This window comes from Ascaphus truei, chromosome 20, assembly GCF_040206685.1.
Source record: "Ascaphus truei isolate aAscTru1 chromosome 20, aAscTru1.hap1, whole genome shotgun sequence".
Classification (NCBI taxonomy): Eukaryota; Metazoa; Chordata; class Amphibia; order Anura; family Ascaphidae; genus Ascaphus; species Ascaphus truei.
The window spans coordinates 19,292,267-19,305,398 of NC_134502.1; the positions used below are offsets into that span (position 1 = coordinate 19,292,267).

At 50.4% G+C, this 13,132-nt stretch overlaps 1 protein-coding gene and 1 non-coding gene across 2 annotated transcripts; both read right to left on the reverse strand.

The window, feature by feature from the left end:
• Positions 1-4,652: 4,652 nt before the first annotated feature.
• On the reverse strand, positions 4,653-4,725 carry TRNAK-CUU (transfer RNA lysine (anticodon CUU)). The gene has a single exon. It is a non-coding gene; the product is annotated as a tRNA-Lys (tRNA).
• A 3,861-nt stretch (positions 4,726-8,586) lies between these two features.
• LOC142471370 (histone H3) lies at positions 8,587-9,103 on the reverse strand. Its single transcript, XM_075578180.1, has one exon. The coding sequence runs from the start codon at positions 9,059-9,061 to the stop codon at positions 8,651-8,653; it is 411 nt and encodes a 136-aa protein (XP_075434295.1). The 5' UTR covers positions 9,062-9,103; the 3' UTR covers positions 8,587-8,650.
• Between the last annotated feature and the right edge of the window lie 4,029 nt (positions 9,104-13,132).

A 13,132-nucleotide genomic window follows, 5' to 3' on the forward strand; every position in this document is an offset into this window, starting at 1 on the left:
GTATAATGTGTTGCAAATAAAGGTGAGTATTAAGCGTACATTTGAGTAAAAAAAACAGGCATTGTGCGCTGTGTCTTTTCTTTATTCACACAACCCCAGAAGCCTGCCCTGTTCTCCCCCATGTCATCGCGGGAGACTCAGGGCCCCCTGTTGCCAGCAGGTACGCACCACACAGAGACATGTAGTCTGAGCTTTAGATTCCCTAGGGGACCCTATCTGAGATTGGGTGGGGGAAACAGGGCTACACTTATGTGCCTGGATAAGTCAGGGGCTCACCTAGGCCCGCCAGTGATGCCAACAGATCGTGGGTTAAAGACCCCATCTTCCATGCTTTTCTATGCAGATGGGGAGCCAGCAAAAATGTTATTTAACTGTTTTGCCCTGTCTGGTGCCCTGATTTAAATCTATATATAAGTCTCAAATAATGTTTGTGTGTGTATGTCTGCTAGACAGCTCATTGGCCTGCAGGCCAGGCAGGGAGGAGCCAGGAGACACACACACGCACACTCTCCTCACACCGTGACCGCGTGCGCCTCTGACCAACACCACACACACACAAACACCTCCCCCCCCCCCCAAGCTCACCTTCCCCCCTCCTGGTGGCCGTCACTCTTCCCCCTCAGCCGGACCGTAGCTCACCTCCCCCCCTCCCGGTGGCCGTCACTCTCCCCCCCTCAGCCAGACCGCAGCTCACCTCCCCTCCTCCCGGTGGCCGTCACTCTTTCCCCCTCAGCCGGACCAGCTCACCTTCCCCCCTCCCGGTGGCCGTCACTCTTCCCCCCTCAGCCGGACCTCAGCTCACCTTCCCCCCTCCCGGTGGTCGCCACTCTCTCCCCTCAGCCGGACCGCAGCTCACCTCCCCCCCTCCCGGTGGTCGTCACTCTCTCCCCTCAGCCGGACCGCAGCTCACCTCCCCCCCCTCCCGGTGGCCGTCACTCTTCCCCCTCAGCTGGACTGCAGCTCACCTTCCCCCCTCCTGGTGGCCGTCACTCTCCCCCCTCAGCCGGACAGGCCCCGCACCTTCCCTGCGGCAAGCTTCCCGGTGGCTCGCACTCACAGGTGCAGAGAGGGGGTGCATGCGCAGCGCTCCCCGGATGGGAGGAGGGAGAGCAGAGAAGGGCTAGGGGCGCGACAATCGGAGGAGCACGGGGAGAGAGGTGCTGTGAGTCCTGGCAGAGGGGAGGGGTAGGGTGACCATTCATCCCGGTTTTCCCGGGACAATCCCGTTTTTTTTCGTGTGCTGTACCGGTTGCCTGACTGTCCCCGGTTTTTTTGTGGTCGGCGGCGGTGCACGGGGATGGGGGGGCGGTGGTGCGCGGCGGCGGGGAGGAAGAGCATGCAGAGCAGCCCAGCAAGTATTTTTTCTTACTGCCAGGGGTTGGGCTTCTGCAGAAATGTGCCGGGCCGCAGGGGATTGGATGGAGTATCCGGGGGGCGGGGCTTTGCTCTCCCCGGCACTCTGGCCCTCCCTCTGGCTCATCGGCAACCCGGCTTTCTCCCTCACACCCCCCGGTCCCCCCCTCGCTCCCCCCGGCACCACCCCGGCTCCCCCCCCTCACTTCCCCCGGTGCTCCCCCCCGGCACCACCCCGGCTGCCCCCCTCTGCTCCCCCTGGCACCACGGCTGCCCCCCTCGGCTTCACTCTGGCTCCCCCCCTCGCTCCCCCGGGCACCCCCCCCTCGCTCCCCCGGCTCTCTCCCTCACACCCCCGGCTCCCCCCTCGCTCCCCCCCAGCACCACCCCAGCTCCCCCCCTCGCTCCCCCCGGCACCACCCCGGCTCCCCCCCTCGCTCCCCCGGCACCACGGCTGCCCCCCTCAATCCCCCCGGCACCACGGCTGCCCCCCTCAATCCCCCCGGCACCACCCCGGCTGCACTCTGGCCTGCCGCCTCCGCCAAACCACAGCCGCCGCAGGTATGCATATGGGGGGCTGGGGGGGAGAGGGAGATGCTGCAGGGGGGAGAGATGGAAGTGGGGGGGGGGAGAGGCTGTTTCTGCTGTAAACGCTGCTTGCGTGAGAGTGTGTGTGTGAGTGTGACAGTGTGTGTGTGACAGTGTGTGTGTGACAGTGTGTGTGTGTGACAGTGTGTGTGTGACAGTGTGTGTGAGTGTGACAGTGTGTGTGTGTGTGTGTGTGTGTGTGTGACAGTGTGTGTGTGTGTGAGTGTGACAGTGTGTGTGTGTGTGTGTGTGTGTGTGAGTGTGGCAGTGTGTGTGAGTGTGATAGTGTGTGTGAGAGAGAGTGTGACAGTGTGTGTGTGTGTGTGTGTGTGTGTGTGTGTGTGTGTGTGTGTGTGTGTGTGTGTGTGTGTGTGTGTGTGTGTGTGTTGTGTGTGTGTGTGTGTGTGTGTGTGTGTGTGTGTGACAGTGTGTGAGAGTGTGACAGTGTGTGTGAGTGTGACAGTGTTTGTGTGAGAGTGTGAGAGTGTGAGAGTGTGTGTGTGAGTGTGAGAGAGTGTGAAAAAGTGTGTGTGTGTGTGTGTGTGTGTGTGAGAGAGTGTGACAGTGTGTGTGTGTGAGTGTGACAGTGTGTTGTGAGAGAGTGTGGACAGTGTGTGAGAGAGTGTGACAGTGTGTGTGTGAGTGTGACAGTGTGTGTGTGAGTGTGACAGTGTGTGTGGGTGTGACAGTGTGTGTGTGAGTGTGACAGTGTGTGAGTGTGACAGGTGTGTGTGTGTGACAGTGTGTGTGTGAGTGTGACAGTGTGTGTGTGTGTGTGTGTGTGTCAGTGTGACAGTGTGTGTTTGTGTGAGAGTGTGACTGTGTGTGTGTGTGTGTGAGAGAGAGTGTGACAGTGTATGTGCGAGAGTGTGACGGTGTGTGCAAGAGTGTGTGTGGGAGTGTGGGAGAGGAGGAGAGAGAGTGGAGAGGGTGAGAGAGAGAGGAGAGGGTGAGAGAGAGGGGGAGGGAGAGGGGGGGGAAAAGAGAGGGGGAGAGGGAGAGAGAGGGGAGGAGGGGGAGAGATAGAGGGGGGAGAGAGAGAGAGAGAGAGAGGGGGGAGAGGGAGAGAGAGAGGGGGGGGAGAGGGAGAGAGAGAGAGGGGAAGAGAGAGGGGGGGAGAGAGAGGGGGAGAGGGAGAGAGAGAGAGGGGGGAGAGAGAGAGGGGGAAGAGAGAGGGAAGAGAGAGAGGGGGTGAGTGAGAGAGGATGGGAGAGAGAGAGGGAGGGGGAGAGGGAGAGAGAGAGGGGGGGAAGAGGGAGGGGGCAAGAGAGAGAGGGGGGGTGAGAGGATGGGAGAGGGAGAGAGAGGGGAGGAGAGAGACACACTGCAGCCCCCACCTCTATACACACAAACACACACTGCAGCCCCCACCTCTATACACACAAAACACCCACTGCAGGGCCTACCTCTGTATACAGAAAAACACACACTGCAGCCAGGGTTGCCACCTTCTATTGAAGGCTAACGCGGAGATAACATTTGTTTAGATCTATTTATTATATATTTATTTATCTTGCCTTTGGCTGTATCCTCCCCTCCAAATTCCGTCAACATGGCTGTGCGACGTCACGTAATACACATTGCCATAACAACGAGCTGCTCCGTGACGTCACGCGGCATCAAGTTGACATGACAATGGGATGCATTATGGTGACGAGGCATCACGTGATGCCACATTGTCATGGCAACATGTCACCGCCTGATGTCAGTGTCTTGTTGTCATGGCAACGAGGAGGGGGGAGGGGGGGCGTGACATGATGTACATTGTTTTAAAGTGCCCCCGGTTTTTTCATTTTGAAAATCTGGTCACCCTAGGGAGGGGGCTTTGTGGTCCTGTAACAGGGGAGGGGGGGGACACAGTATGTGTGCATGGGGGGAGAGGGGGACGGACAGTGTGTGTGTGAGGGGGGGCAGTGTGTGTGTGGGGGGGAACGACAGTGTGTGTGTGTGGGGGGGGGGGGCCACAGTGTGTGTGGGGGGGGGAAATGTATGTGGTGGGGGAGTGTGTGTGTGTGTGTGTGGGGGGGGGGGGAATGTGTGTGTGTGTGTGGGGGGGAAATGTGTGTGTGTGTGTGTGTGTGTGTGAGGGGGGCAGTGTGTATGTGGGGGGTGGCACAGTGTGTGTGTGGGGGGGGAAATGTGTGTGGGGGGACAGTGTGTGTGTGTGTGTGGGGGGGGGAAATGTGTGTGTGTGGGGGGACAGTGTGTGTGTGTGTGGCGGGACAGTGTGTGTGTGTGTTTGTGTGTGGGGAAGCACAGTGTGTGTGTGTGGGGGGGGGGACAGTGTGTGTGTGTGTGTGTGTGTGGGTGGGGGGGCAGTGTGTGTGGGGGAGAGGGGGGACAGTGTGTGTGGGGGGGAGTGTGTGTGTGTGTGGCGGGACAGTGTGTGTGTGTGTTTGTGTGTGTGTGGGGAAGCACAGTGTGTGTGTGTGGGGGGGGACAGTGTGTGTGTGTGTGTGTGTGGGTGGGGGGCAGTGTGTGTGGGGGAGAGGGGGGACAGTGTGTGTGGGGGGGAGTGTGTGTGTGTGGGGGGGAACAGTGTGTGTGTGGAACACTGTAGTGGGGGGGAACACAAACAGAGAGGGGGGAGCGGAGAAACCAACAGGGGGAGTGGAGAGAGAGGGGGGAGCGGGAAATTGTACTCCCGGGCAACGCCGGGTCTCTCAGCTAGTATTGGTATAAAATGAAAAATATAACACGCAAAAGAACATCGCCCAACGTGGGGCTCGAACCCACGACCCTGAGATTAAGAGTCTCATGCTCTACCGACTGAGCTAGCCGGGCTGCTTGTACAGATATTCCTATATGGAATGGAGAGTAAACTCCAGAACTGGTGCTCTGAAATCACACACAAAAGCACTGTAATAATGAACGATGAATATATCAGTCCTGCAACAGTTCAAATCCACTTAAGTATGGGCATATAAAGAGGGCTCCATATATGCAATAAATTCTCAGTCCTCAGGAAGGGGGCTAGAATGTGGTAAGGAGCAAAGGTCAGAAAATGACACAATATAAGGTACACTCCACCACGACCCTCACAAATACTGGCGTCCAATGCACAGCCCAATAGCCCCAAGGCACTCAAGAAACTTGACCCGTAGATATCGTTGATGAACGCTGTATCTGGGATCTGATGTCTGTGCAGTGTCGGCGTGCTCCAGCCACGGGAAGTCAGAGGAGAAGAAGAAGGTATGGCGGTTCACTGCCGTCCGTGTGGGTAAAAAAAAGCGCAATTGATGAATTAAAAAGGGTAACTTTTAATGTGCATTAGACATATACAAACCTGCCACAAAAACTCTGATGCGTTTCGTCGTGTAACTAGGACTTTGTCAAAGAGTTTTTTATACCCACACGGACGTCAGTGAACCGCCATACCTTCTTCTTCTCCTCTGTACAGTTATGCAAACTGTATTGTTGAGCCCAGCTCTCTTCATCGTATTTGAATCTGACCTAATATAGATCTGAAATGTGAAAACAGCAAAAACATTAGTTTAAGAAAAAAGTAGCATTGTCAAATTTGTATACATTTAAAATGTCTAATATATAAAATTGGTAGAAAGGGGTAGAAACCTTGCTTCTCCCTCCATCATATTTGTTTTTCACATTTACCAATCTAAGAGGAATTTATTTTTACATAAATTATGTGAACAAAACAATGTAATGGATGAATGCAGCGTACAAAAATTCAAAAGTAACTAATTTGCTGTCCTGCAGCGCATTGCAGAACATAATCCATAGGTGCATTTTAGGCACCTACTGTATGACAGTCGTTTCCGAACTACTTCACGATCTCCTCCTTGACAAAAGAAAAAGCAGCATTATTCTAAAAAAAAAAAAAAACCCTATATATTGAATTAATTGTATTATTTTAGGCTGTGTCAAGTTTAAGATATATAGAGATTTAAATCACCCTTATACAATGGTGTGAGCAATTTTCTGTAGGTTGGATAGTCTTAAAACATTATTTCCCAAAGCAGCTATGCTGTTTCAAATCATAATGATCTGATTAAGGACGAGGATAAAAAGAAACGCCCGAATAGGGACTTGAACCCTAGACCCTCAGATTAAAAGTCTGATGCTCTACCGACTGAGCTATCCGGGCTTGTGATTCCATGTGTAATTATATATGTCTATGAGGCAGTCAGAATAGATCTATATCTTCTGTTTATATAAGTGAGCCAGAGATGAATTCATTGTACAAATTCCACATATTAATCAGTGATTCTGTAGCAATACCTAACCTTTTTATGTTCATTTTCCTGCTGTAATATAGAAATATGATTAACTTTTTCCTACAAAAAACGTACTCTACACTACAAATTCAGAGTACAAAGGTATATTTCCTCACAGCACAGTGTCAGACGTGGCCGTTGGAGACACTGCTGCAGACATTATTACAGTCTGTTTCAAGGTCCAGCCACGCAGTGTGTTTTGTGCCTATACCTTCACTTTGTAACCAGTTCATTGTATATGGGTTTTTCATTGTGAAAAGAACTACAGTTTATATGACTCTAAAAGCCCTTTACCTATATTAGTGAGGGCTCCGGGCACAAGTCGTTGTCAAAACACACCTTGGCAGACAATATTTACCTGCCAATCTGTCGGACTCGCAGCTCTGGATATATACAGACTTAAACAGCTAGTGTATATATGGATTATGTTTGAGCTGAACAAAGGTTCACATTTTGCGTTACCTGTACATGTATGTGTTTATGTTACACATTATATCCCACCATTTGAGGATACTAGCTTATCCGATAACTGAATTGTGTATATACTTACATAGAGAGAGCCTATTATCTAATAGGACTTCATATCCTTTACCCCTTACCTCCATTTCATTTTAATTCGCTCATCATTTAGGATTGTCTCACATTGAGGACCATTTATTTTATTTGAGGATTTCTCCAATTAAAATAGTTTTTAACCTATTTCACATCACACATCAATCATAGACCTACTGTCTCCATCAGGTCCATAATTATCATCAGTATCATTAGCCGCGGAGAGCTCTCACCATAGGAGTTCTTCGTCTCTGTGTTGTTGTACAAAGTATGTAATAAACATAAATGATGTCTGAAGAATTATTATTTTTTTTTTTGGAACAATTAAGTGTGGCCTAATTAAGAAAAAAATCTAAATACATAATAAATGAATTAAATAATACTACATGCACTTTAAGAGACAATTGTTGATAGGGTTATGGGACTACTACGTGGGACAGGACCTTTATTGGCTGGAGGAAGTCACCTACTACAACAGCAGCTGAGAGGTCTGCCGGCTCCTGCCTGCTTTACTGCCAGGCCTGTGACGTCTGCGCATGTGCAGGGCTCCTAATGCATTCTGGGAAATGTAGTCTTTTCTCTGGCAGGCTGTAAAGTGGGAGCATGCGCAGCTGCTACAGGAGCCGTGTCTGCTAGAGACAAAGATGGGGAACATGGCGCGTAAATAACATACTGAACATTAATAATCCCACTGAATGTAGTTTAGAGGCAGCTACATTGGAATAGGGTGTGGGTTATTTATTCAGCTAAAATCTTCTAAAAATAGATGAAAATGTTAGTAATTGGATCATGCATGTTATAATGAATACAGCCTTTATTACAATACAATAATAAGGGGGTGTAATTTGTGTGTATAAACAAATATTATGTTACAGCTATGGAGGGGTTACGTGTATGTGTAAAATGAATGGGAGGATAAAAGTCCCTCCCGCCTTTTTGTGCTTGCAGTTCCCCATCAGGTCCGCCCTGAAGCTGCAGGATTTCTGGAGATGAGAGATAGTGCTAGTACCCTAATGTAAGGGGATTATTTTCTCTACTCAAGAACATCATCTGCACAAACAGATGAGGTTTAAATAAGGTGTGGGTTATTTATTTGTGCTATTAAGTGTTAATAATGTTCCCTGGCTGCCGCGTGCGCCACTAAAATCATGTAAAAATAGATTCAAACGTTAGTAATTGTATAGTGTGTTATGAATAAAGCCTTTATCATACATTAATAGTTGGTGTAATGTGTGTATAAGCAGACACGATGCTGCTTTTCTTAGCTATAGAGGGGTTACACGAATGTGTGAGATGAATGGGGTAGGGTAAAAATCCCTCCCACCTTTTTGTGCTTACAGTTCCCCATCAGGTCCGCCCATACTGTAAATAAACTGGAGACTTTGCGCCTCTTCCTCAATATTGCAATATAAATATATTTTTACATAATGTATGTGCTCACATCAAACCCTGCTTGATGTGGAAGCCTTTTTAAATGAATATTAAAGCTCTCGCAGTGCTGTGCGGGGGAGGGACGCTGTACAACTCATTCCTCTTGATTGTCGTAGGAATCTCATTTCGAGCACACTTAAACACATCACAAAAGTATCAACCATTGCTGTGGGAACGTCTACTTGGGGAGCCCATACTTGGATACGAGATTGAAAAGATCGTCGATTGCCGCCGTGGAAAGCATTTCATTAGAAGTTATTTATTGAAAATACCGACTGATTATCCTAGATGCCTATTGTAAAAACCACCGAAAGCTTTGCTCGCTGGGCCATAAGAGACTTAAAAGAAAAGTATTAGATATATCGCGCATATACATACAAATAGTGAATGGTATATATTAGTGTGATCTGAAGCCCATTAAAGGATTATGTGGCGGCTCTTAAAAGAGCCTTTGTGTTTAGTGAGTGGACGAGACTTGGAGCGCCGCTTCTTTAAGCCCTCTCCCCACGGATCCTGCGGGCCAGCTGGATGTCCTTGGGCATGATGGTGACTCTCTTGGCATGGATGGCACACAGGTTGGTATCCTCAAAGAGGCCGACCAGGTAAGCCTCGCTGGCCTCTTGCAGAGCCATGACCGCCGAGCTCTGAAAGCGCAAGTCGGTCTTGAAATCCTGAGCTATCTCTCTCACCAGACGCTGGAAGGGCAGTTTGCGGATAAGCAATTCCGTTGATTTCTGGTAGCGCCGGATCTCTCTTAAAGCCACGGTGCCTGGGCGGTAGCGGTGTGGCTTCTTCACGCCTCCTGTGGCCGGGGCACTTTTGCGGGCAGCTTTAGTCGCCAACTGCTTCCTGGGAGCTTTCCCTCCGGTGGACTTGCGGGCTGTCTGCTTAGTACGAGCCATCTTCACGAGATGATGTGAACTACTCTGTTGCAAAGTACTAATATTGAGAAAAGCCGGCGGAACGGCTTATTTATAGACCACCCTAAATCCTGATTGGCTGGAAGAGAGCCGTTGCTGCTTTGAATCTCCCGCTTAGTACGAAACAGCTACTTGTGATTGGATACGGGAAAGCCGTTACTGTTTCGAATCTTCCCGCCCTGCGCTCTGATTGGATAAGAATAACCTTAGTTTACGTTAATGGTTACATCCCCTCCCCCCTGTACCTGTGTCCTTCTGAATCTAAAGCATACTGTTCAGTCATATCAATAAAATGTGTTATGCCATATTATTATCTTTGTAAGATTGCGATTCGGAATAATTATACAGAGGCGCCGCTTTCACACTTCTCTCCCTATTCATCTTCATGCAATAAATCTTTACACAATTACACTAACTTTTCTGGCGCCAATTCACCCTTTGTCTGCAATGGACATTTATCTCCCAGTAAACCCGAATATACAATTAACCATCGGTGTAAAAATTAATCTAAACATGCACTCTGTATTATAGATTTTTTTTTTTTTAATCTTAAAAAAAAACCAGCTTTGTATAGGACCGGTTGGTAATTTTGATGTGCAAGTTAAAATGCGAAGCCTTCCCAACAGCGACTAAGGAGAATAATGTCAAATACACAAAGCTTTACATACGCACAGGTTATATATACCCTACTGCTAACTATCCAGATACAGTATTCATGTTCTAGACACGGTTTTATAATATGGACTCATTTTAGTGATTTATATCAAATGCAAAATAAAAAAAAAATGTCATTACATGTTTTCATGTCTATACGTGTGTACATAATGGTTTATACTCTAACCCATACACAATGGGTCAACATAATACTTATGTTTGACTCAATGCATCTCCGCTACCCACATTCATCCCAGACCTTTATTAGGCCTCGGCCAGGTAGCGAACGGGTGCGCTGCGCCCTGCTCAGCCTGGCGATTCGTGGCCGGCTAGGTGCGCGCGCGCCTGGGGGTGCGGCCACGACGTCACAGAGCTTGTTCGCCCTCATTGGGGCGAACCGCTCACGTGACGCGCTTGCGAGCAGCAAATTCAAGTTTGCTTGCTCGGCAAAGCAGCTAAGCGCCCGAGCAGGCGCGCCCTCCCGCTCACGCTGGCCACACACGTTGCCGCAACGTGTTTCATCGTGGCGGGCGTGAGCGCGCCTGCCCGCTCAGCGCCAGCCTGGACGAGGCCTAAGACGTCGGTTAAAAAAATAAGCGCCCAGTAAATGGAACATGCCTACTTGGTATGTAGTAAACCTTGTAACGATGCGTAGCCATTAGCAACACAGGCGGTGTACCCACTGTCCAGAGAAATGAGCTTTTCTATTGATATTGTGGGTGGCTCTGAAAAGAGCCTTTGTGTTTATGGGTCAGGTTAAGATCGGTCTCCATGATTTCGGGTTCAGGATTACGTGCTCTTAGGGCTGTTCTATAGAGGGCGCGCTTGCTGCGCCGTGCGCGCACGGCAGTTATAGTTGGCTGAGGTTAGTCAGCCTTTCCATAATAGGGCCGCGTGCACGCACGGCAGTGAGCGTGGAGCCGGCTGATAGGGGGGAAGACAGGGAAAAGAATGATTTTGCATCGCTACTGCCGCTGTAATGTATGTGTGTGGTGTTTAGAAAGGTTTTCTGTATCATTTCTAAAGTAAAATAAATAAATACATCCTAATTCATGCTATAAAGGGCTATGTATCCTATATTGAACCTGCCAGGGCTGGTTGCGTGTGAAAATGTGCGTGCGTCGAGATTCAAAACATTGGGATCATATATATTATTATTTTGAGTTTAGCATTTATACATTGAGCTGTTTACTTCTATTCAATTATAGAAACAAGGCAACATGCCTGATGATTAACATGGCAGAATTGTGGTAAAAACTAGTTTTAGATGCACAACATACTTTCAATAACTGTTACTGGCAAAACTGGGACACACACACACACACACACACACACACACACACACACACACACACACACACACACACACACACACACACACACACACACACACACACACACACACACACACACACACACACACACACACAAACACACACACACACACACACACACACACACACACACTTACCCAGTGACACACACATACACACACACTTACCCAGTGACACACACATACACACACACTTACCCAGTGACACACACACACACACACACACACACAGTTACCCAGTGACACACACACACACACACACACACAAACACACAGTATCTTCCAAGACTCCCAAACAGCATACACACAAAAAGTGTGCGTCACGTGCACGCGCGTTCACACAGGCAGGCGTGTACGCGCTATATTACGGGCAGGCCCACCAAGAGGGGGGTGGGGGACAAAGGGCACTGGCGTCCCGGGCCCCGTGTGTCAGGGGGGCCCGGCCGGGCGCCAGTTCGCCAGTTAATTAAAAAAAACACCTCTGTGCCGGGTCTCCTTATTGGCAGCACCGGAAGTCAGCAGCTGGGTAAGCTTCCGGCGCGCCAGCGTGAGAGGGAGGCCTGGCGCATGTGGGTGCAGCCTCAGGGTACAGGTGCTTGCCGCTGGGCCCCCGCAGCATCGCAAAGCACCGTCGCCGCTCCCCTCCACTACCAGCGCCGCCGGGCTCCCGCAGTGCTCCCTCCCCCGTAGCAGTCACCACCGTGGCGCTCCCCCCCCCCAGCACCGCTAGGTGCCGTGCTGGGTCCCCGCAGTGCCGCCAGAGTGCTCCCGCCCCCGAAGCAGTCACCACCGTGGCGCCCACCCCCCAGCGCCGCCGGGCCCGCGCAGTGCCGCCAGGGTGCTACGGGCCCCGCCCCCCCAGCACCGCCATCCCCCGCGGCCGGCCCCCTTCCAGTTGTGCCGCCAACCACGCCCACGGCAGAACCGCCCCCCTCCCCCCGTAGCAACGGGCTCCGCCGCCCCCCCCCTGTACTGCCAGTCACTGCCCCCTCCCCCCCCAACAACTAGCCCTCTGCAGCCACCGGCACACCGCCCCCCCAGCCACCAAGCCTGACCATCCCCAGGTAAGTCTGATTTTTATATATTTTTTTTGGGGGGGGGGGGGAGGTTGGGGTATTTTTTTATATGTATTGGGGGGGTTGGGATATTTTTTATATGTATTGGGGGGGGTTGGGGTATTTTTTATATGTATTGGGGGTGTTGGGGTATTTTTTATATGTATTGGGGGTTGGGGTATTTTATATATGTATTGGGGGGGGTGGGGGTGTTTTTATATATGTATTGGGGGGTTGGGTGTTTTATATATGTATTGGGGGGGTTGGGGTGTTTTATATATGTATTGGGGGGGGTCGGGTGTTTAATATATGTATTGGGGGGTTGGGGTATTTTATATATGTATTGGGGGGGGGGTGGGGGTGTTTTTATATATGTATTGGGGGGTTGGGTGTTTTATATATGTATTGGGGGGGTTGGGGTGTTTTATATATGTATTGGGGGGGGTCGGGTGTTTAATATATGTATTGGGGGTTGGGGGTTTTATATATGTATTGGGGGTGTATTTCTTTATATGTATTGGGTGGTTAAGTAAAAGTTTCGCGCTAAAAATTTTTTTCATGGTCGGTGCGCTATGGGGGGGGGGGGGGGGGGGTACTCCTTCCATTTGTCCCGGGCCCCATGATTTCTGTTGGCGGCCCTGATTACGGGTTGGTGGTATTTTGGGGGGAAGACAGAGGGGGGGGGGGGGGTACTCACTCATTATATACAAATAATTCCTCTTTGCACAAGAACACTGCAGCACTACTCATAACTTTGGATTAGATTGGTTTCCTTCCCCCCTGCATTAGTAATCTAACATAGCGGTGCACAAACTGGGAGGGGGCAAGATTATACTTGCAGAGGCCCCGCGCTCATCCCTGCAGGCATTTCATTTAGTGCCGGGGGGGGATTGCGTGAGTCCCCTGCAACTTCACTTACTCTTTCGGCGACACGTCGCCATAGCAACGCGGCGTCAAATGACGCCACGGGGTCATGTGACGTCACATTGGCATTATTTGACGCCAGGAGCC

Bases quoted from the DNA above. Each gene is read 5' to 3' on its own strand.
- LOC142471370 (XM_075578180.1), bottom strand. From the start codon at position 9,061: ATGGCTCGTACTAAGCAGACAGCCCGCAAGTCCACCGGAGGGAAAGCT.